A 25,005-nucleotide genomic window follows, 5' to 3' on the forward strand; every position below is an offset into this window, starting at 1 on the left:
CCCCTGATCCAATGAATGAATTGATTAATTGATAGAACAGTCAATGCACATCCAAAAGTATTTTCCTTTTCTTGAAGATACAGGTACAGTAAAGTCATCACCATTTGAGAAAATGTTCACTTGCAATTATCAGTAGGCCTAATGTTGCAGTAAAATATTACATTTTCATATATTACCTTCACATGTATTTATGGAAAATTGATTCCTTTTGATCTACGGATAATTCCATTTTATCATAGGATTATTATGCAACTCAATATCCTCATTATGTAGAAACAGTGATGTGTTTCATACCTAGACATTTTTTATCTCATTAACTATTGCATTCCTTATGATTACCTTTCCACAATGATTACCGTTCTCACAGAGTACTGTACAGCATATCCTTGGGACCCCAGCTGATACACAAATATATCTACTGTATTCCACTAGCAGCAGACCTCATACATTTTAGACGTTATTCATCTGTAACAATACACCAAGGGACCACGATGGAATAAGATGACCTTCTGGCGCTTTATTGTTTTATGTGTGTATGCCTTTATGCATTTATGCATTTATATCCACATTTCAATATAATTTCAATCAATCAAACATACAATAATAGAATAAAAGGACATTTGTGAACTAAACATCTACTGTAATGCTCCCCAGGAAATGCACTAGATTATATTTCATTCTGATACACTTGTGGTTGCAATTCATTGTGTTTTGTGTATTTTGTGTCCAAATATATTACGATGTATTTTTGCTTATCCCAGATTTGTGCATTATAGGGAGACTTAAGGATCTAATACATTTAAAGCAAAGAGTTCCATTATCGGACCAACAACAACAATTAACTAACTCACTCAATCTGTCACTCACAATCCCCATACAGTATACGGGAATGTCCCCATAATGGTCACGCATTGTGATATCACGTCTAGTCACGTCTCCAAGACACGCTATATATGACCATGAACCCTGATTGTGATATCACGTCTAGTCACGTCTCCAAGACACACTATATATGACCATGAACCCTGGCCATGGCCATGAACCCTGGCCATGACCATGAACCCTTATCCATACCTGTTTTTTATTGTGCATTTCTTGGTCAAAGTTGATCCCATACCAAAGCGACAGCACTCACCCAGCAGTCTGCCGTCACCCAGGTGGATGCCTGCACTCGCTGATCTGCCCCGCAGCAGTACGACCTCCACACTCTCACTGAGGAGACTGCAGACAAACGACGCCGCCGTCAGATGACTGGCCTGCCCCAAAGTTATTTGTGCAGCCGCGTCTGGCAGCCGGCCCGGAAATTAAGGCCCGGCCCTACCTGGGCACTCATCAAATCCTGTACATTCAAGACACTTCCCCCACTGCCACCCTTAGATCTCCATATATGGAGCTGACCTGTTCCGACATTCCATATACCTTGATCTGACGTCATCACAAGACACGCTCCATATATGGCCAGTGCACGCGACCTTACCCTTTAGGGCGAGGTTGCTTCTCGCCCTCAGGCGTCTTATGGTCTATACTAGTATGTGACACTATGTGACGACGTGGCCTCACTGAACCACTGCATGCTCCTTCGATCTGTTCTCAAAGAGGAAATGTTAATGTTTAAGCAGTCACAGCTCTAAGGCCCCATTTAGACTGCAGTCACATCAGGTCAAATCCGATTCAAATCTGATTTATTTCTCAAATCTGATCTTTTGGCCCGACCATTCACACTGCATTTGCAAGTGACCTGATCGGATCTCACAGATCTGTTATCTGTGTGTTCAGACTGGCAGCTAAATCCAGCCTGGATTAGATCTGTGCCACATGCAGATTGGATTCCGATTAGTTTAAATAAGTCTAAACACAAACAAGTCACATGGAATCAGATTTAGATCAGGTTGCTGCGTTCAGATTTGAATCAGATTTGAAACCACCTCTGAATGTGACTCATGTCACATTTGTAAAAATCGGATTCCATGTGACTTGTTTGTGTTTTGTTGTAGCATTCTTGAATGATATTAATTTTTCCACCACACGACTGCCCCGGCCCCCTCTGCAGGCACCAGGCAGAGGGGGACAGACAGTGTCTCTCACTGTCTGTCCCCCTCTGCAGGCACCAGGCAGAGGGGGACGGCCCCCTCTGCAGGCACCAGGCAGACTGCCCCGGCCCCCTCTGCAGGCACCAGGCAGAGGGGGACGGCCCCCTCTGCAGGCACCAGGCAGACTGCCCCGGCCCCCTCTGCAGGCACCAGGCAGACTGCCCCGGCCCCCTCTGCAGGCACCAGGCAGACTGCCCCGGCCCCCTCTGCAGGCACCAGGCAGACTGCCCCGGCCCCCTCTGCAGGCACCAGGCAGACTGCCCCGGCCCCCTCTGCAGGCACCAGGCAGACTGCCCCGGCCCCCTCTGCAGGCACCAGGCAGACTGCCCCGGCCCCCTCTGCAGGCACCAGGCAGACTGCCCCGGCCCCCTCTGCAGGCACCAGGCAGACTGCCCCGGCCCCCTCTGCAGGCACCAGGCAGACTGCCCCGGCCCCCTCTGCAGGCACCAGGCAGAGGGGGGCAGGCACCAGGCAGAGGGGGGCAGACAGTGAGAGAAAGAAAGTCAAAAAGACACCTGCAGTGTGTCTGTGCATACAGGATACCAACCACACGTCAGTCAGCAATACCACGCACGCACGCACGCACGCACGCACGCACGCACGCACACACACACACACACACACATACAGAGGAAAAAGTAGCACACACAGTTATTTAACAATTACAGTAGGGGCTTTTGTATTCTTTTTTATTGTATTCTTATTCATTTGAAGTTCAAATAGCGATTGCATTGGCCATCTGTATGCATCTCCCCATGGGGTAATTCCTTTTAAACTACATAACACTATTGGTAAAAAAGAAAAAGCACAAAGGACACTTCAATCTCTCCTCTCCTAGTTTCTCTCTTCTCTTCTCTTCTCTTCTCTTCTCTTCTCTTCTCTTCACTTCTCTTCTCTTCTCTTCTCTTCTCTTCTCTTCTCTTCTCTTCTCTTCTCTTCTCTTCTCTTCTCTTCTCTTCTCTTCTCCTACTGTATATCTCCTCATCGACAACTATAAAGACATTAGAGAGATAACCACAGGAGACAAGAGCAATAAAACACACACGCATGTGTGCACACACACACACACACACACACACACACACACACACACACACACACACACACACACACACACACACACACACACACACACACACACACACACACACACACACACACACACACACATACAGAGGAAAAAGTAGCCATAAAGGAGAGGAATTAGTAAAACCAGCTGATAAGAACAGCCTTCCCCATCAGCTATATAAAGATAGTAGCCATGCAGTTGTATGTGTTTATTTGTATGTACAAGCCAAGGACGTGTGTGTGTGTGCGTGCGTGCGTGCGTGCGTGCGTGCGTGCGTGGGTGCGTGCGTGCGTGCGTGCTTGTGCGTGCGTGCGTGCGTGCGTGCGTGCGTGCGTGCGTGCGCGTGCGTGCGTGTGTGTGTGTGTGTGTGTGTGTGTGTGTGTGTGTGTACGCACACACATTAGTGCATGGGTTCTCAGTTAGTACCCACTGTGTAACAAATGACCACATTAACATTATAAGATGGACCAATAAAATGAGATATTACTGCATGCTGTCATGGTGTCAGTAACACAACATTGTTCATGACTGTGGTCTCCAGTTGACTAATGGTTGGCATATATCTGCTTGATTAGATAGCGTGTCCCAAAACACAATGCAATGATACTGTCCAACTTACAATTTAGCCATTTAGCAAACACTAAATGGAAATGGCAAACACTTAAATCGCTAAGACTCACTATAATGGCTCAAAGTGAGTCTACTTACAAAGTGCAAGGTTGCATGAACATTGGCCAGCCTGAGCCAACATGCACAGCTGGACACAACTGCTGCATGTCATTTTATCCAATGCTTCTCTGAAAACGCACATTTTAATCATTTTTACGAGAACTTCAACAGTTAAATCAAATGTAATAATATGGAAAATTGACTAAAAATAGGGAAATTGACTATTGCAACAAACCAGTGGTACAATTAGTAGTGGTGCCATTACATATGTAATTATGAGTGACTCATAGTCAAACACAATTCATGTTTCTTTCATAACAGTGACAGGAGGACAGAGGAAGTGTCGTACATTAGTCAAAAGAATGAAAGCGTATAGATGAGACAAATGGATGCTACCAGGCCATGAATCATCTTTACTTAGGGCAATGATTCCTTACTGCAGTCCATTTCTTTAGGACTGGATGTAACATGTCATTATTATGGTTGAATGCTACTGGAATGCCTGGAGATGCACAATGATAACTAGAACGTTGTGCTCAGTAGAGCACAAATCTCCACCAGGAGCCATGCCCTAATGATAATAATATTGTATGCAGTGACATTTCCATTGTCGTCCTCGTCCATGCAAATAGCGCTGCATGTGTTGTATACAATCATCTCTGCGGTCTGCCTTCATGTTTTTCTCATACATATTCATTGTCTACCATCCTCCATATTCCTGTGAATTCCGTCAATCAAATTTCTGCAAGTCTGACTGATTATTGTTAATTCCTTGTGTCACCAGTCAGTCAATCAAATGCTGCGATTTGAAATGTGCAGCAAAGTGTCGTGTTTATGTTGCTCCACTTTCGCTGTGCAAGTAGGCCTACTCTGTGAGACGAAGATAGGCAATACAAGGCAGTGTGCACTGGGCAGTTTATAGTAGGCTGATGTAATAATAAACTTATAATAATATAAACTTTATTTATATAGCACCTTTCAAAAGCAAGTTTACAAAGTGGTTCACAAGACAAATTACAACAAATCACAAAAGCAAAAAAACACATGAGTATAAAAAACAAACAGACAGACAGAGCACAACCAATTTCAATTTAAAACAAAAGCAATCAAATGAGCACAAACATTAGCCAAAGACTCAAAAGTGCCCAGTGAGGTAGCCTGTCTAACTTCCAATGGAAGTTGATTCCACAGGTGAGGGGCCCTTACAACAAAGGCTCTATCACCTTCTGTTATGAGCCTTGTCGTGGTGGTCACCTTGAGGAGCAGCTGGTCTGCTGATCTGAGTTTGCGAGGATAGGCACATAGGGGGGCACGAGGTCTGAAATATAAGCAGGTGCAAGGCCATTCCGTGCTTTAAAGACACATAATAATATTTTTAAATCTGATCTAAAAGCCACAGGTAGCCAATCGGGGTAATATGGTCATATTTTTTGGTTCTCGTAAGAACCCTAGCTGCAGTATTTTGGACCAGTTGGAGGCGATTTATTGCGATTTGAGGAAGGTCTGAAAACAGTGAATTGTTTCTATTATTCTTTGGTCTAAACACAATTACCTCTGTTTTGTTATTGTTTAGCATGAGAAAAATAATCATTTTAACTTAATTTGCACCATATACAGTACTGTATGGAGCTCACTCTGCACATTAGGAAGGATTACTGTAAAAACAAGCAAGTAAATGCCATGCTCGAGCTCTTGAGATAAAGTTTTTCTCATTTATTTCAGGTTTTCAGAAGTGTGACGACCCCCTGTGGCCTTTGCATGCCTTATTGTTTTGCACATGCCAGGTGCTGGGTGGAGAAGGGGGACCCTCCCCTGGTTCTATCTCTTCTTTTCACCTGCGCCACATTGCTGGGGCATGGCCACAGAGAGCATTTGGCCTATTTGAACCGCCTGTTGCCCCACCAAGCCCTCTTCTCTAACCTCTTCTGAAGCTAGGTCTGAACTATAATCTGAGATGTGTTCCTGCCTCATGATAATGACCATGAATTGGCGGCAATTTTATTCACAGGATGGTTTAACCAGCTATAATAAATCAATCCATCACAGGTACCACCATTATTCATTACTTAAGTCCTTCACTGCTGCATTGCCGCCTCAAAAACCAAGACACAGACATCATTCAGTACGAGGAGGACGTTCCCTCCAGCTGTCATGGAGGAACTGTGGAATACTAATTGTTTAACAGCTTCTCTTGACAGACTGCATGTGCTGAACTTGGAGAGAAAAGCAAGTCTAGCTGATATAACTTGATTGAATTTGCAGCATGGCAAATTATGATTTTGACGTACTGTACAAATATAATTATCGTTGGAATGTGTCCCTGCAGTGAAGCTTTGATGAGGAGAGGGGAGAGGAGAAGAATGGGGAGGAGGACAGGAGAGGAGAGGAGTGGACTGGGTAGGAGATAAAAGGAGAGGAGACTAGGGGTGAGGAGATGGGAGGGAGAGAGTAGGAGAGGAGATGAGAGGAGCTGTCAGTGAGACCTTCATTTCGTTGTTCCTTCAGGAGTTTCTGCTTAATACTGTACACGAAAGGAGTTATTGCTGCTGCTCTCAGGTACTATATATATGTAATTACAGCAGATCGTTTTCTAGGTGAGTTCTTGGTTCAACTGTCAGAGGAAGTTATATTTAAAAATATATTATTTCCAGACAGTACATATAGTAATAGTATTGAATGTACTGTTTTTTCATAAAACGTTATTATAATATAATGATGCTTTCACACTAAGAAATCACTGACCTGGAAGGGTCAACATGGATGTTTCGTAACCGAGAAAGTCTAATGATTATAAGCACTCACTGCAACTGTGGAGCTGCACATGGGCGAGAACAGATGAAAGATGAAAAAACACAACACTACAGTAATAATATCCCCTCCCATAAGAGCAAATGGGCAATTCGATACAAGACTAGATCCACAACTCTGAAATGCACAAACAACACTCAGTGGTACACAATTCTAACATATCATGTAGAGAAAGAATATGTATTAAAAAAGCCAGCCAAAAATTGCCTGCTGCTCATTTAATTATAGGCCGATTTAATTTCTGCTTGTTTACACCGTTACACAGTACACCGTTTTGAAACTCCTCTAGCAACATCAAATCACGCACTGAAGCCAGGTCTTAAAAGCCTTGCATGCTGAGCACCATCTGTTGAAGAGGATCCCTTTCTCGCTGGCAAGGTCAACATCAGTCTGATCTGTCATTTTTGAAGGCTTCGGAAATGCTGAAGTCTCTGGCACCAGCTCATATTTTTCAGAATAATGCATTTTACATTCTTGCACCAAGAGAGAAGAACACACAGCCTGAGTAATCAATAGTCCATGTGCCGTAGTCTGTAGTCACCATTCCATATGCAGGTCTACAGTTGGAGGCCATTGATATTGTCCTTTTCTTTTTGTTGATGTTTGCGTGATCTGCGCAAAAGGACAGTTAACCCATTTTGGGCGGGAACCCCTTTTGGTGTTTTAAACATTGTTATAATTTAGCAATTGAAAAATAGCAGATCTACAAGCTCATAGCGCGCCACCGATTGGCGCGCTACGAGCTTGTAGGTCTGCTATTTTTGAAAAATCGTGAAAATATTTATTTCAGAAAACTGGAGGATTTAAAATTTAAATTTTAAATTTTGAGGTCAGGCTTAAATGGGTCAAATAATAAGGGACAATATCGGTGGCACCCAACTGTAGCTTTGCTGATGGAGCCTGATGGCTGAAGGCACAAAGAACTGCCCATTTCACTTTGTGGTGGTAAACAGTGTCAAAAGATTAATGAAATGAACCTTGAACATTGGGGAACATCTGGTAAGCACAGTGTACTGGTCTAATGGTCAGACTCTCAGAACAGAGTTTCCATGTTCAATTCCGCACGCCTACTGTAGTTAAGTACAGGAATATTTTTTTAATTTTTGAATGTGAACAACATACAAAAGCACCTCAAATGTATACAAGACAATTATGGAGCATGGAGATTTGATGGTGTAGTGTTCTAATGTTCAGACTCTCACTGAGATTCCATGTTTTAGTCCTGCATGCGCAATGTTGTTACATGCATTACATGCATTAAAGATTTGAAGGTTATCACACAAAAGAGCAATTTATAGGAGCTGTTGAGTGTGAAGGAGGACTTTATTAACCTAAGGCTAACATACAAAATTACCAAGAGACATTTGCTGAGTGTCTGAGTCATGGTCAAATCACAATAATGACAAAATAACACCCCAAAGGAAAGGAGTGGCACACTGGTGACTACTCTTAAACCACAATACAGTTTTATCCACAAGAGGGCAGTAGAGTTCCAGCACTGACTGCAGTAAACAAGAGGTGCTACTTGTCACTCAGAAAGGGACAGTATTTGAAATACATGTATTTGAAATATGTATTATAAATACTTTCTAAATACTATCTAGATTATCTATCTATCTATCTATCTATCTATCTATCTATCTATCTATCTATCTATCTATCTATCTATCTATCTATCTATCTATCTATCCATCTATCCATCTATCTATCTATCTATCTATCTATCTATCTATCTTTATTTACTTGATTATCTATCTAGATTATCTTGAATATCTATCTATCTATCTAGATTATCTATCTATCTATCTATCTATCTATCTATCTATCTATCTATCTATCTATCTATCTATCTATCTATCTATCTACCTACCTACCTACCTACCTACCTACATCTATCTATCTATCTATCTATCTATCTATCTATCTATCTATCTATCTATCTATCTATCTACCTACCTACTATCTATCTATCTATCTATCTATCTAGATTATCTATCTAGATTATCTATCTAGATTATCTATCTATCTAGATTATCTATCTATCTATCTAGATTATCTATCTATCTATCTATCTAGATTATCTTGATTATCTATCTAGATTATGTATCTAGATTATCTTGATTATCTATCTACTGTATATGGAGCGTGTCTTCAGTGTACAGGGTTTGATGAGGTTAGATCAACATATGGAATGTCAGAACAGGTCAGCTGCATATATGGAGATCTAAGTGTGGCAGCGGGGGCAGTGTCTTGAGTGTAGGGTTTGATGAGGGCCCAGGTAGGGCCAGGCCTGAATTTTCATGACCATATAATTATGCGGCGTGACTGACTGGCGGGAAATGCATGATTTCATAATAAGTGCGACCTGTGGTCGCAACAAGTGTTTAATCCTCTCAATATTGACAGCATAACATAGCTTTTGTTCATGTTTACATTTTATTAAAAAAAACAAATGTACAACTCAAGATGCATAGCATACATATGATTTACAATGCACCGCATGATTCAAATTCCCAATTACGGCTAAAACAAGGCAGACATACCGTATATACAGTAAATATATATGAACATACAGCAGAATTATTGTTGGTAATAACATACATTCAGATGACATGTGACACACACAAAAACACACCAAGCGCTGACTGGATCAGTAACTTTCTTTCCCAGGCAACTGTTACAGTAGTGGTTGTCACTCTAGGTAAGAGACGGTTTGAATCCCACAGTTGTGATGAACAATGAGCAAGGGAGACAGCAGTGCAATTGTCATTCATTCATCAGTCTAGCCCACTCCCTCAATAACCACCACTGCAGTGCCCAACGCTGCCTGGTCTGTGAATAGATAACACACTGTTGGTTGCACTGGATCGGTTCAAGGTGCGAATGTGTGTGAATGCGTCTAACTGCGTGAAGCAGGGCATCATGTGCTCAGTCAACTTTCTCTTGTTATTGTATTATTATTAAAATAATAATAATAATAATAATAATAACCTAAATGTTGTTTTGGCACTTCTGTTAAGTCGGCTTGCTAGCATTGCTAGCCTCCTTCATTCAAAGTCATGGAAAGTATAAACTGAGTTAGGCCTTTGTAATACAACAAATATTCACCACTCCAACCAAACTGTTTCAACGGATTGAAAGAGCCAGAACAGTAATATTTACTTACTCTTAAAGTGTCAATCAGGGCAGCAGGGAATTCAAAACCTCCATTTTCATGTTTAAAGTATAAGGAAAAATATAATCTAGAAACAAACAACTTAAAGAAAGATCTGTACAATTTACAATGTGCTTCTCATTATGCAGAGATCTAATAAACACTATCAATGTGACCCTGCTAGATTTTTTTTCTTTCTCTCTAATGCATACCATCTCATAAAAAAGCAGACATGTCATAAAATAATATTTAAAAATATAATGCCACCTTCCAATAAGCTACAGTAAGTGGGCTGCGTTCAGGCACGTACAAGTATTCAGTCAGTTGCTACATTTGCATCCAATTGTCAAGTAAAATGTGTCGGTGACAGATTCAACAATTTTGTTTAGTTGTGGTTCCACCATGTCTGTTGTGAGGTTATGTTTATTCAACAAATTGTTCCGTTATTTACTGTATACATTAATACCACAATGACAAACTTTTCCATCTCAAATAAAAATGTGATCATTATTATCATTGGCTATAACGCCAATGCGACGCATTCAAATATACTAAAATATATTACCGGTATATGGTTTGATTTAAACATTAGTTACAGGGCAACCCAGTAATCATTGCTGATTATTATCATCATAGGACCAGTCTCTCTTCTACAGTAACTCAAAAATACAGTTCAGTTCAAGTTACATTTGACTCCAGTGTACACAAATCTTTTACAGTATTTAACATCCAATCATATTGTGGCATGGAAGCCATATTATGTTCCGTTGCTTATCCTCCTTTTGAGCATGTAACCTCCTGTGGGGCTTTTCTAATGACCACTGCTGTTTTGTTCTCAAAATGTAAAGCACGTTTTGGCTACATTCTGTGTATGAAAAGTGCTCCACAAATAAAGCTTTGTTTTTATGTAAACCCAATGCACCAGCTGGTTTAACAAATTACTTCCCTCTCTCTCTAAAGGTGGCCTTACACTAGCCGATTTTTTTCAATCTGAAATCTGATAGCACCACACACTACAGGATAATCGGAGCGGGGCAGAGCAAATATCAAACATTCTTGATGTTGATCGGGCCGATCCCGATCACGCTTTGAGCGGTCGGGCACCCCCCGAGCGTCAAAAATGCCCGATTATCGGCTAGTGTAAGGCCGCCTTTAGTTCCTTTCATACAAAACAATGCAGCTCAAAGTGCTTTACATGTAAGAGATTAATGCAAACAGTAAACATATTAAAAGGAAGCAAACAGGAAGAACAAAGTGCTTTGCATCAAAAGAAGAAAACAAGAAAATCATAAAAATAAAACAGCAACAAGTAAAGCACGTAATCAATCAATAAGGAGGTTAAATGGAAAATAGAATGAAATTAAATGCCTCGGTTAAAGATCTCCAATATTCTTTTTGGTAAGGTTATGCATATCTGCAGCCTATTCTATGGGCTTGTTAGGGAACTTAACCCATTCTGGACGGGAACCTTTTGGTGTTTTAACTAAGCATTATGTTATACTTTAGCTATTGAAAAATAGCAGATCTACAAGCTCATAGCGCGCCACCGAGTGGCGCGCTACGAGCTTGTAGGTCTGCTATTTTTGAAAAATTGTAAAAATGCGGCACAAATCTTTGAATATATATTCTTTCAGAGCGAACGTTTTTTTTATTTCGACGTCAGGCCTAAATGGGTTAAAATAACAGGGAGTTGTTGGCAGAACAGGCGTGGTGTGTTGTTTAGCTGGTCCTTCCATGGCACATGATTTAAAATGGATTCAAAACTTGAATGTTGATTGTACGACCCATTCAATGTGTGTATGTATGTTGGAACTTAGACATTAACAAAACATCATGGTATACTGTAAACCATACGGACACAGATGGACACAGAGGAAGGCAAACTGGACCCGGTCCGTGCTGATCCCTTTAGGGTTGACACAGTATACCAGTCAATGTAGAGCATATAATGTCAATATAATCATCACCAGGTCAGTTCTGGATGGATTTGATCTTCAATCATTGATTTTACATGACAGTTTATTGGGGTTTGCATGGGTCGGGTCAAATCGGTAAGCTTTTAGTTTAGTCCGTCTGGCGGGGGTCATCATTGTAGCTGGTCTTTGTTGGTCGATTGCACTGTCCATCATTGAAGAATGTCTCTGCTGTTCTCACAGGTTGTGTGTGAGTAGTGTTTATGTCATTGTTGGAGCTGGTCTGGTCTAGGGAGACTGTGTCATCCAATTGGGGGGGGGGGCTAATGTCATCTTCCGTCGTTACTTGGGATCAGTCTGTGTGTGTGCGGCTGTATGGTGTGTGATGTACGTCCTGTGTGTGTCCGTGCTGCTGCGTTTTCGCCAGGTTGGTTGTGTGTAGTGTGTGTGTCTCCTGTGTGTGGGGCAGGAGGGGGGCTCCCTTCATTGCCATACTGGCTCCCACCATCGCAGGGTAGCTTCTGTTCCTCCTGAGACCAACGTTCAGAACGGAGAGGCCACCACCCAGAGCTCCACCCCCCGCTGTCGAGGTGCCGAAGGGGCCCAGCAACGCGGCCGCCGCCCCGCAAGGGTTGGACGCCCCGCTAGGCGGCAAGGTGCGAAAGCGCTTCAGTTTGTCCACCAGTCCGAGATTGGAAACCTCTGTAAGTCCGTCATCCGTCGACCCCTGTCCTCCTCCTTCTGCTCCTCGCTCCCTCTCCGCCTCCCCCAGCACCTCCCTCAGGATGGTCCGAGCTGGCTTGGAGGCCAGGAAGGTGTCGTAGAACGGGGGCTCCTCTGTGGAGGGACTGAACTGGAAAAGGGGACGTGAGGAGGAGGCGTCCGGGGAGGACGCAGACCCGGAGCGACAGTGAGGCTTTGGGGAGTTGGGTGGAGTGGAGGGGGGGATGAGGAAGGGGTCCACGCACGTCTGCCACTCCTTCGCTCCATCTTTGGACTCTGTGCGTCCGTAGATGCCCCTGTGTGTCCGTCCGGCTCCCCCTCCTCCATCTGTAGGAGTCGAGGCTCCGCTGGTGTCGGCTCCTCGGTCCCAGGTCCGCGGGTCGTACACCGAGGCGGAGATCCCACTCTCCAACAGGAGGCGTACGAGGCCCAGGGAGGTGCTGGTGGTCCGGGTCGAGTCGCGAAGGTTGGCTGAGGACTCGGACAGGGAGAGGGACAGGGAGAGGCGTCGTGGGGTGCAGCAGGTTGTGGTGGAGGTGGACATGCTCTCTCTGGAGGCTGTGGCCGGGCGGCAGAGTACAGGAGTGCTGAAGGAGAGAAGAGAAGGAAGCGGAGGTCAGAAGGTTTTTTTGTTGTTGTTTTCTTAAAGGCTGACTCTCCAGATTTTGAACCTGAATCCTATCATTCTATTCCTGAGTAGGGATGGAGCTCGATAACCGATACCCGGGGAAATCCGATAACAAGCTTATTGAGTACCCGTTATCAATAAGCTTTGGGCTAGCCTGTTATCGAGCATAGCGGTCCATGATGTCATTTTAAACAATCAAGACAAGAGGCGATCAAGAAATAAATGTAATCATCCATGCTGGCACAGATACTTGCCAACCAGCGCTGTCCGGGTAAACAGAATTACGCTTTTAAAGTGATAGTACACATATTAACCAGTTAACAGTTTCTTTAATATTATTTTATTGGTAAAAAGGTCAATTGCCTTCCGTCTGTGAAAAAAGTTCTGTATTTGAAGGCCCTAGTAAAAGATACTGGTTCTGTTCAGAATTTATTGTCTCCCGTCTGTCCCCCGATAGTAGGCTCGATAAGAACCCGGCTCAATAAGGATGATTGATAAGGTGCTCGTTATCAATAAACATTTACGAGCTCCATCCCTATTCCTGAGGAGGACGAGAAAATCACTTTGTGTTCTGTGTGTTGAGATCTCGCTCTAAAAGGAGCAATGGAAAACAATGCAATCAGAGCATCAAACCTATATGGATGACGTGTGTGTCACATGTCCTCACAACAGACCCATAGGATTCAGGTTTCACTTCAAACTACAGAATCAGGTTAATTGATTTGACACGCAGTTAGTTACTCATGGACCACAGCCCCTGCTACAGCATTACTTTTAGTTGGATCAGTGAGATATGTCTTCATGTAACAACTCGTTCGTTGTTTTGACAGGTGAGGTACAGTATAAGAATCAGGAAACATTTGAGGCAGAGTAGATGGATGACTTCATGAATACATACAGGAATCTAGCCATAATGCTACTTTTGTCCCCTATGCTGTAGTGTAAATTCTAATTCATTTTGCCGTATTGCCAGGGATCATGTTCAAAGACACTTTGACAGGACAAACAGCTGTGGTTGGAATTCAAGTTGGGACCATTACTAAACATTGTTTTAGTTCCTGTACCATCCATCTCCTTTGCTTCCATGTGTCAGTCAGCATACAACCACACTAGTTCAGGTTGCAAAACAAAGTGGCTTAAGTTCTCCTCATCTAAACACACCCGACAAGCTCATCGATCGCACTCTCATGCACTGCCTCACCCACGTGCACGCTCAGTGGGCCTGCTCTACATCGGCCATCACAACCACGTGATACAGCCCCACTTCCTCTTCCTCGTCACATGATCTGCTGAGGGCCAATAGGACAACAGTGATTCAGCTGAGAGAGAACGATGCAGGCTAACTGCTGTTATGTTAATCACTACACTGTCTGCTGGGAGCGCTCTATGGTCATAAATAGGTTTCTGTCAAACAGAAATGAGGATCAGTGCTAAACTAGCTTTGCAATGTGGAATTACGGAGGAAAGAATTAAGGATAAAGTGAAAGTAAAGGACTGGTTAACCACTTGAACCATAGCGTCCATATTCAGGGCATGTCATAATAGGCAAACATTCAGCAAAAATACTATAAGCAAACCTTCTGCAAAAATGGTTTTGGAGAAAATACATTATCTACAACTCACACGTTGTGTTGCAACATGTTGTGAGCTTGCAGCTATTTTGATATACTGTATAGCATTTAAGTGCCTTGAGCCTTTAGGTTGGTGCGAAGCATTACAATTAGGTGAATGAGTACAGTATGTGTAGTCATGTGTAGGTACAGTACTGTGAGTACAATACAACCCTTGTTCAACTTCAACTTCAACTTGACATCACGGCAAGTTTACAGGTGTAAAAGTGTGGGAATTTGTTTTTAGTGCAAGCTACCCACAACAAATTGCAGTTGCATTTTAAATAAGAATAATATATTTCAAAAGAAAAACATAAAAAGCACATAGTAATTTACATAGTATATGTATGTAATAATAAAGACTAATACCTCAGTCTCTTGCAAATAAAAGACAACATATCAAATATACTGTACATACAAATGTATGGGAATCAGTGGCGTAGCTAGACGTCAGTAGCCCCCCGACAGCACCGCCCCTGTCATTGCATCTCTGTATATGTATTTATAATTGTATTTTACCCACAGCACGGGTGGGCGGCCGTGTGCCCAAATGCCTCTGGGCCCCAATGCAATTGCGTTGTCTGCGTCACACACGCTAGTTACACCCCTGATGGGAATGTGAGTGGGCCTTTCTGTGGAAATTGTCCCTAACTCACTGTTTGGCATTTTGTATTGCCAGTGGGATGGAAGCAGCATCTACAGACTGTGACGTCTTTGATGATCCACTTATGCTTGGCTACACACTGCCTTTGTGAATAATATTGTAGTGCGTTTACTTCCTCTTTGTAAAACAATGTGTATGCCATGCTGCTATGGCCAGGAACAGGAACACGCTTGTGCATGGATGTCCGTTTATGTGTTAACAGTCTTCGACAGACGTTCAATAATGAAATAGAATCACACACTGCTGTGTTTAACTTGGGTTCTCTCACCTGGGCGACACACTGGTCAACTGGTCTGACGGGTGGAGTATCCGACAGGTGGTATACGTGTAGGTGGAGTAAGAATGAGAAGAACACTTCCCTGGAATATTAACTAGAAGAGAAGAAAGGAAAATAATATAGGAGGGCAGGGTTGGAGAGGAGAGGAGAGAAAAGGGAACAGGTTAGTGTTTAATGGTGCCAACACAACAACAACAACAATCCCACAATAAGATCAAACATAATAAGAAACATATCAAGAAGAGCACCAAGAAGAAAGAACCAATAAAGTTGGAATCACAGCAACAACCCAAAGCATAGGATTAGGTTAATATCCACACCAATACTGGTGATTACTGGGGAATAATGTGGTTATAATGATGAACTTGATTGAAGCGTTGACTGTATGTGCATTGTGGTTATGTTAATAACTTATAAGGAAGTGTTTATGATACATGCATACAGATATTGGTAATAACCTTGTTTCAATAGAAATTCGGGTTTTGGCAAACATATTTATATCTTAACTGTTTTTTCATTATTATTATTATTTTTCTTAATGTTTTTAGAAATCAGATAAATGGTAAATGGTGGCCCTTAAACGGGCTAAGATTGCCATATTAGTGTGCATGCACAGTGAAAGTGCTTGTTAGGATAAGGTGGTTGCAGTGTTTGGAATGCAAAAGTCAGATCTCTGTGATAGGAGACACTTCCTCTCCCACCGAACCCTAATTCCATCTGATCTCCTGCAGGGGTTTAAATACAGTAGGTGCTCATCCTACACCGCAGAAGGGACAGTAACATTGGAGAGTTTTGCAGTGTTATTAGAGTAAAGTATGTTTATGTACGTTTGTGTGTGTGAAGGTGACCCAGGGACATGGCGACTGGGTCAGCTCCAAGCTTAGCCTGGCATGTGATGTCACGAACATGTGACCTAGACAGCTGCAACTCTGATGCCTGATTTCTGTCTTCACTCCTCTCTGTCTCATACAGTACATGCACGCACGCACGCACAGACACACACACGCACGCACAGACACACGCACGCACGCACAGACACACACACGCACGCACAGACACACACACGCACGCACAGACACACGCACGCACGCACAGACACACGCACGCACGGACAGACACACGCACGCGCGCACAGGCACGCACGCACACACGTGACATTGGCTGTCCTCCAGTTCAAGGAGTGGAATGCCGGTTGAAAATAGCTCCTACAGTGCAGCCAACGTTTGAGCCATAACATCACCATGAACCTCTCTACTGTATGTCTTGAATTTAGGGCACATAACAGCTGTACTGTCCAAACATGTGCAAACATGACAGGAGTTTCACACTCCTGTCATGTCATGTGATTGGACAATAGTTACTTTCAGCAGGTTTGAAATAAAGGATCAATAATAAAATAGTAAAGTAAAAAATAAAATAAAATAAAAAAATAAAATATGGCCTGGGTGAGCGGTCCAGGCACCTAGGCTGGTAATCCAGCCTGACGGCGTGTCGCAGGTTCGAGTCCCGCGCCCGTCGGCTTTTGCCGCATGTCTTCCCCCATCTCTCTCCCCCTTTCCTGTCACATTACTGTACCCTATCAATAAATGCAAAAACGGCAAAAGAATATCTTAAAAAATATATATATATTATATATATATTTATATATATATATACATAGATTTACAGAGAAAAAAAAGAAATAGTGGGAAATTTAGAAATAATTGTAGAAGCAGAGTGATTGTGTGAGTCATGAGTCGATAAATTGATGGAGTGAGTGGGAAGGATTTAGAGAGTATGAATCGATGACAGGAGAGATCACTCAGGAGGAAGATGCAACTAAAGTAAAATAAATAAGTACTTTTTTCAAGAGGGGTATGATGACTGTACAGACACACACACAAGGCCTGGCTGGATGTGTTTTTACATGCTTGTGCAGGTGTGGATAGGACCGGGGGGGTCTGTGGTTGCATGTCCAATGAATGCCCCCTCCACCCCACCCTCCACTCTAACCCCCCACCCGTCAACCCACACGTTCCAGGGGAGTGACAATCTGCCGTGCATGACCCCAGCTAGGAGGCTCCCTCACCGGGCATATTGTCCACCACACCAGCCTGGAACTCTGCCACGTCCCCCTGTTGGCTCATGCTGGATGAGGAGCAGAGAGGAGAGAGAGGAGGAAACGACAGAGGGAGGAGCGTGTTCACGCTTCTGCCCCTCGCTCCGGGAGCCATTTCCGATTGGCTGCTGTCATCGCTGCAATTTCTATCCGATATAGGGGAGGACGATCGCGGACGAACTGCACTCTCTGAACTCTCTGCACTGTCTGCTGACTGGCCGCAGGTCGCGTCAAGTGACCGCTCGTCCTCTTCTGGTTGGTCCAGCTCCCAGGAGACGACTTCCTGTTCCTGGTCCTGGTCCAAGGTACGGAAGCCTTTAGTGACCACGCCAGGGCGTTGGTCCAGGAGACCTCCCAGGTGAGGCTGGGCAAGCTGCTGCCAAGCATGCAGGGTTGCTGAACCTGGAGGAGAGAAGATAACAAGATATACGAATAATGTAAACATGTTCTGATTGTACTGTATGTACGGTTTGATCAGTGCCGAGAGCCTGTGGAACATCACAGTTGACCCGAGGAGGTGCTCTGGGCTACTAGTGTCAGAGGGGACGTGTCAAATGGAACTGAATTACAGACATGACATCCCAGAGTTTTATTTTCTCCATCTATTGCTGTGTGGAGATCTGTTAGCTGTGGTTACTGCATTTCCTTTTGGATTCATAAAGGTCTATCTATCTATGTTTGCTATGGCACTGCACGCACGCACGCACGCACGCACGCACGCACGCACGCACGCACGCACGCACGCACGCACGCACGCACGCACGCACGCACACACACACAGTCACACACACACACACACACACATACACACACACACACACACACACACACACACACACAGATGGACACACACAGATGGACACACACACACACACACACAGATGGACACATGCTAACAAGCACGTACTCAGACAGTCAGAGCCAGCATGTCTATTGTCTATATACAATGGCCAAATACATGTGCAGCCTAATATCTGGACAGTATATGTCTGTCTTACACAAAGGAACACATGTTTGGAGACACGCACGCACGGACACGCACGCACGCACGCACACACGCACGCACGCATGCACGCACGCACGCACGCACGTACAGCACACACACACACAAAATGATCTTTGTAATGTCAGGCTGAATCAGCCTCATGCTGTAATGCATTCTGTTTTGCATTGAAGACAGAACTTTAGGAATACATGCGACATGGCTAAAAGGCCAACAGAACAGGAAAGAAAAGGGAGATGGTGAGAAGATTTAGTGGATTTTATTGAAGAAGTCTTCAACAGAGGGAAAAACAAGACAAGTTGAACTGAAACAGAATTTAACAGGGAGGAGAATAAAACAGAGAATATAATGATAAAAACAGAGGAGAGACATGGAGAAACTGATTGAGGGGTGGAAATGAAACGGCTGGTGTGTCTGTGTAGCATGCACTGTTGTACCTCTTCTTCAATTAATGATTATTAATTATAATTAACCCATTTAGACCTGTTGTAACTTTTACAGTGTTAAACCTTTCAATCCGACAGCTACCTTTGTGTCTCATTAGTTGTTGCTATATAGATGTAGCAACATCATTATTTTTTATTTTGAATACGTTTTCTGAAAACTTAGGTACAGTATTAGAAGGCATTTTTAGAATTGTCCTCAGGTCTAAATGGGTTAACTCCTATCACATAAATAAATAAATCAGTGAGTGCAATTATTTTCTTCATATAACATCGACAAACGACACTTAAGTTTGAACAGGTGCACATGATCTACTGCCTGAATACTGTCCCATAGTGACTTCACAGTGGATGTAATTCTAGATCTGAACACTAGATGGAGCCAAATAACTGGACATTTCTTCATAATGGCAGCGTTTTAACGGGTTGCAGTACTTTGCAAATGTGCACTGATTATGTGTGTCACTATAAGTGTCACTAAGGCAATCAGACAAGATTTATATCCAAAATATATGCTACAAATAACAAATATATTATATATTTGCCTATAAATACAACATTTAAACAGTATGAAAATAAATATCTATAAGCTTTAAGCAAAGTAAAATAAAAAATACTGCATAGTTGTATAGCTTCTTGCACTGGATTTGCTGTGACTGTTTGTTAACTAAATTACTATTTTAAACACTATTAAACTAGGTCTGATGATGTGTACATAACATAAGAGAAGCATTTATTCAGTAACATTATTCATATTTCAAACCAGCATGTGTGTTTACATTATACATTATTGTATTTTGAGCGAATTATTAAAAAAGAGACCATGTGTACACATGGTCTTGTGTTATATATAATTTGAATCTCTTGATTTGTTATAAACATTTAGACTCCGGTTGTGTTCTTATGTGAACAGCGCACCAAATTCAATCCCTCATGTGTGCAAACTTGCGCAAATCAAGTGATTCTGATTCCAGATTTAAGTATTTGTAACTTTCTAAATCAATTAATTAATCTCATTTTGATGTTGAGTCTAGATCTGAAACCAGCAGCGCGGCTGTGTGTGTCTGAAGTAGAAGGAGTGTTGGAGATTTAAGCTCCCCTCCTGTTCCTCCAGTATGTCCAGCAGGCCTGTCACCACCAGGTCCAGCGAGGCCCCAGATGTTGACCGGGGCCTGGGCAGGCTGCTGAGCACCACCCGCATGGAGCCGCTCGCTGGGCTCTCAGCTTTTAACTGTGCTTCCTGCTTTACGCTGTGGTGGATGTAGCTGAACAGGGCTTGCTCTGGACTCTGTGACTGATTGTGAACACTGTGGTTTTGGTTCGGCTGTGCATTGTCAACGGGCTGATCTTGACTCTCTACGGGTTTCGATTTTTCGGATTCGGGGGCATTTGGATTTAGGCTCTCGGAGGGATTCTGAACGCGCTGGTATGAATTATTTTGTGTCTCGTGACGGAGAGGGATCTGCTCGCCGGGCAGCGGCGGCGGTGGATTCTGGGAGTTGCGGTTCTGAGATGGATAATCACCTTCGAGCGGCTTGACGATCTGCAGCTTGTCTGGCAGGTAGGACCTCGACGTGAACGAGTACCCCGACCACACGCTTCCCAGCGAGGGATGCGTGCACAGCGACAGCAGGCTCTCCGTGGGGCTCCTCCTGCTGTCTTCCCGCCTGTTGCTTCCATCCTCCCCCTCCTCCTCCTTGGCCAGGTAGGCCAGCTTCCGGTCTCTCTCCTCCTCGAAGAAGCGTCTCTCGGAGAGGTAGTTGTCGCGGCGGAGGGAGAGACGCCGGAGGGCAGCCTCCAGGTCCCTGCTCCCTGGGACGCCGGGGGTCCCACGCTTGTTAGAGTCCTCCGATCTGGACAGCGGAGACGGGAGAAATGGTTCGAATTATTTTGTATGTCCTCATTTCTCTCATTTCTTGGCCCTTAGTGAAATAATACGATTGTATTTCTTGTCCTTGTCCATGAATTTAATTTTCAATTTAATTTTACTTCCATGTCTATGTGAAGGCTTTTAAATTTGTATTTTGAAAAGTGCTACTGTACTAAGTAAAAAGTGAAAAGTGCTACTGAAAAAGGAGTGCTCGTTTTCAGACGTTAAAAAAATATTGAAATGACATCTCGGAAGTACAATGATTTGCTATTCTGACATAACTTGGATGGCACCGAGTCGGCTGAAGGTGACATCATAACGCTCGGCAGGGCGACTTGCTAAGCTTGCTAAGCGGCACGTCTCCGTCGGTGAAAATGAGTGCACCTTTTTTCAATCTGATTGCTAGTAATGGTGCTGATCTTGGTTCTGATCCTTGTACTTTATTATTGTCATAAAAAAACGATAAAGCAACATTTTCCAGATTAAGATTTTCATGTAGCTTAATTAAAAATCATCAAAGTAATTATTGCAATGGCTTTTTAAAACTCACTTGTGGAGACCTGCATTTATGTAAAGACACACGATGACTCTTCTCAAGGCTAACATGTAACATAAGTTAATGTAAGGTAAGGTGATGTAAAATGCTGAGTCATGTTGTCCTACCCGTCATCAGGGGCCTCCAGGATGCTGCTGTTCTTGTTGTCCAGGATGAAGCCACTTCCTGTGTCGCTACCATATATGGAGTTGGAGCGTGGCGAGCTCACCCTGCTGGACCGCCCAGATGTGAAACATGACGTCTGATTGGACCCTGGGATGTTCAGCGCTGAACGCTGCTGCCGCATCAAGTTGAGGTTTTTCACAGTCTGGAACACTCGCTTTGGATGGAGCCTGAACACGCACACGCGCACACGCACACGCACACGCACACGCACACACACACACACACACACACACACACACACACACACACACACACTTGTGTTACACTATATTTCTGGGAACGTTCCCCTTTCACTGACTACTTCATTCTCTAACCTTTAACCTTGACTCTAGTTAACTTTCTGACCTTTCACCCTGACTTCAACCCAGAAAGTGACTCTTGGAGAACTGAGGGCCAGTGACAAATGTATAACGTTACAGTACGATATTTGGACATGAAATTAACAGACATTATTAACAATAACTAATGATGATAATGATAAAAGTACATCTGGTTTCTCAGTAAACCTACTTCTGTTCTTCTACATCTGGGTCGTCCATCTTCAGTTCCTTCCTCATGGTTCCTTCAATCTCTGCAGCCAGAGAGTCCTGGAAGACAGAAGCACACTCCCACTAGTCTCTGAAGCTGTTCAGAATGGTTTGGTTTGCATTGTTGCTGTTGTCTTGCAACATTAATTGTCTTGTGTTGACAATGAAGATTGCATTCTGCCTGACACCTTCCTCATCCAGAGGATCCAGAATGAAATCTTAGCATGAAATAAAAAATAATTGCTCCAGTGATTAGAAATTGATAATTCAGATACCTCCAACTAAGACACTATTTACAAAGACACGATGACTGGGACAAAATTCGAACCCCTTCGAGTTTGGAATCTCTTTTTATGGACATACAAAAGCATGGTTCATTCACCAAAGTAATTTCTATCTTATATCGTACTCTGCTAGAAATGGTTCCCAATAATTCTCTTTATATAAAAGCCAAGTGGGAGGCAGAAATACAACAAGAGATTTCACAAGAAGAATGGCTAGACGCCTGCACTGAAGTGCATAAAGTAACAAACTCTAATTCTTGGAGAGAATATCAATGGAAAATTGTAAGCAGATTTTTTAAGACTCCATTATTGACTGGTAGAGCGGGCACTACTCCTACAACTGAGTGCTGGCGGGAATGTGGTGAACAGGTAATCATACGCATATCTTTTGGACGTGTCCTAAATTACAGCAATTCTGGAATAATGTTTTTAATGACATTAACAGAGTGTTTGACACTCAGATACCACAAGATTTCAAGACAGCTATTCTAGGAGTAGTGCCGACTGGGTTTGAAGGTAGGAAAAAGGTGTACCTCCTCCAGATATTGTTAGCAGCGGCCAAAAAGACTATCACAATAAATTGGCTAGGAAAACACCCTCCAACCCACGAACAATGGCTAAATAAAGTAAAAGACATTAGAGACATGGAAGAAATTACTTATTTGGTGAGGCTACAAAATGAGCAATTTGTTAAGAAATGGACGCCCTTCGCGCGCATCGAGATTTAACATTACAAAGATTGACGGACACCCCCCCCCCCTTCCCTTTTATTTACTTTATTATTTTTATTCTGTTTTATTTTATTTCATGTCTGTTGAGTTACTCAATCAAGATGTTGTCTTTCATGTTTACATTTCCTCATTATTATTATTGTTGTTAGTATTATTTATGATTATTATTTTTCAAATGTGTTATGTATGTTGCTGCTGTCTCCTTGGGGAGACAATTTTGTTTTGTATTGAAGAACTGAATGATGATGTATGATGCATATGTATAAAATGTATTGTCTACCCCAGCAATGACAATAAAAAACAATAAGTTGAGAAAAAAAAAGAAATTGATAATTCAAAATATGCTCCTCATTGGCTTACATCTCTCAAACACCTCTCAAAGTCTCTCTTTTAGTACGTAGACAGAGACAGACAGTACGTAGACACAGACAGAGTTGATTCAGACAATATAGAGCATCACCAAACCCAGTACTGTTTTTCCTGTTGATTATGCCATTTTTATTAGGAAGAAAACTGGACTGGATCCCTGGATCCGGATCCAGATTTTTAAATAGTAAAATCAAGGAAGTTAACATTGTTATATAAGGAACAAAAAACACTGTACTGGGTTTGGTGTTTAAATAAATACAATACATAACGATATCCCTCTAATTCCACTCCTCTTCCTCCATCCACTCCCTTTCTCTGACTCCTCCACTTTCAATCTCTGTATCCCTCTTTCCATCCGCCTCTCATCTCCTTGATTCATCTTTCCATTCATCCATGTATGTATCCCTCCCACTCTTTCTAATTCCATCCCTCTCTCCCTCCCTCCATGTGGTGCCTTGGTGTGCTGAGAGCTTTGTTTTATTCCTCTCCCTCCCTCCATCAATCCCTTTCTCTCTCCATCTCTCTCACCATAGGGAACAGTCCCAGGGAGTGGAAGCGTCTCGATGTGCTGAGAGGTAGAGTTTTATTCCTCAGGTTCTTGAGTTCCTCCTGAGCTTCATGCAGCATCTCCATGCACTCAGCATATTTATCCTCCAACTCACGCAACTGCAGCACGCCCAACAGGAGAGATCAAGAACAACACCACCAACACATTTAAGAACACTAGCAATAATTCAATTGTACAGTTTTAACTTTTAAACATGTCGCAAGCAGATGGGGATTTGATAATGAAACAATAACACATGAAAGGACGTGCTGTTTTAATACGTTATACCAGCACAGCAGGTGTGTTCATCTTTTATTCTAACAGCTTAACTAAAGTCCTTGAGTAAATAGTGCACAGTACAAAGCGGCTACTATGCTCACACACCTATATAGCAAAGGCTTCAATATTTGATGTGAGGGGAAGCCCTTTACTTGTACGTTTTATGGCAAAAGCTTTGCTCAAACTTTATTTTTTTTCCTGCCTTGATCTCCTTGCCCCCCCCCCCCCCCCCCCCCCCCATTCCCACGACACTATGAGAACTTTTTTACTTGTAAAAGTGATGTTACAATAAAGATGATTCTGAGCCATATAACTACAGCATTGTCAGTATTGTCATACAAAGGAGAGTGATACATTACAATAAAAAAGTTCCATGCTGTTGTACTTTATATCAATACTGATGGAACGCCTCTTGTTAATAAAACTGGCAGTAGTCAGGTAGGCTGTCTAATGTCTGTAAATGTGTGACAGACACATACCGTCCAGCCAATTAGAGATTGACGTTCTATCCCAGACCATGATCATGGC

At 42.9% G+C, this 25,005-nt stretch overlaps 1 protein-coding gene across 8 annotated transcripts in view; it reads right to left on the reverse strand.

The window, feature by feature from the left end:
- Positions 1 to 10,128: 10,128 nt before the first annotated feature.
- The window catches only part of trak1a (trafficking protein, kinesin binding 1a), a 39,260-nt gene continuing 24,383 nt past the window's right edge, over positions 10,129 to 25,005 (reverse strand). The window contains exons 10-19 of one of the 8 annotated variants that reach the window (XM_079504615.1): positions 24,180 to 24,317; positions 22,251 to 22,327; positions 21,683 to 21,907; positions 20,674 to 21,002; positions 17,674 to 18,105; positions 17,086 to 17,181; positions 15,597 to 15,699; positions 11,475 to 13,013; positions 10,959 to 11,246; positions 10,129 to 10,744 (exon numbers count right to left, since the gene is read on the reverse strand). In XM_079504615.1, coding sequence (XP_079360741.1) covers positions 12,056 to 13,013; positions 15,597 to 15,699; positions 17,086 to 17,181; positions 17,674 to 18,105; positions 20,674 to 21,002; positions 21,683 to 21,907; positions 22,251 to 22,327; positions 24,180 to 24,317 — 2,358 coding nt within the window. In that variant the 3' untranslated portion in view covers positions 10,129 to 10,744; positions 10,959 to 11,246; positions 11,475 to 12,055. Of the gene's footprint in view, positions 10,745 to 10,958; positions 11,247 to 11,474; positions 13,014 to 14,255; positions 14,344 to 15,596; positions 15,700 to 17,085; positions 17,182 to 17,673; positions 18,106 to 20,673; positions 21,003 to 21,682; positions 21,908 to 22,250; positions 22,328 to 24,179; positions 24,318 to 25,005 lie in introns of those variants that run through there. The other 7 variants (XM_079504616.1, XM_079504619.1, XM_079504617.1 and 4 more) reach the window with 7 other exon arrangements.

The sequence above is a fragment of the Electrona antarctica genome (genome assembly GCF_951216825.1).
Source record: "Electrona antarctica genome assembly, chromosome: 6".
NCBI classification, from domain to species: Eukaryota; Metazoa; Chordata; class Actinopteri; order Myctophiformes; family Myctophidae; genus Electrona; species Electrona antarctica.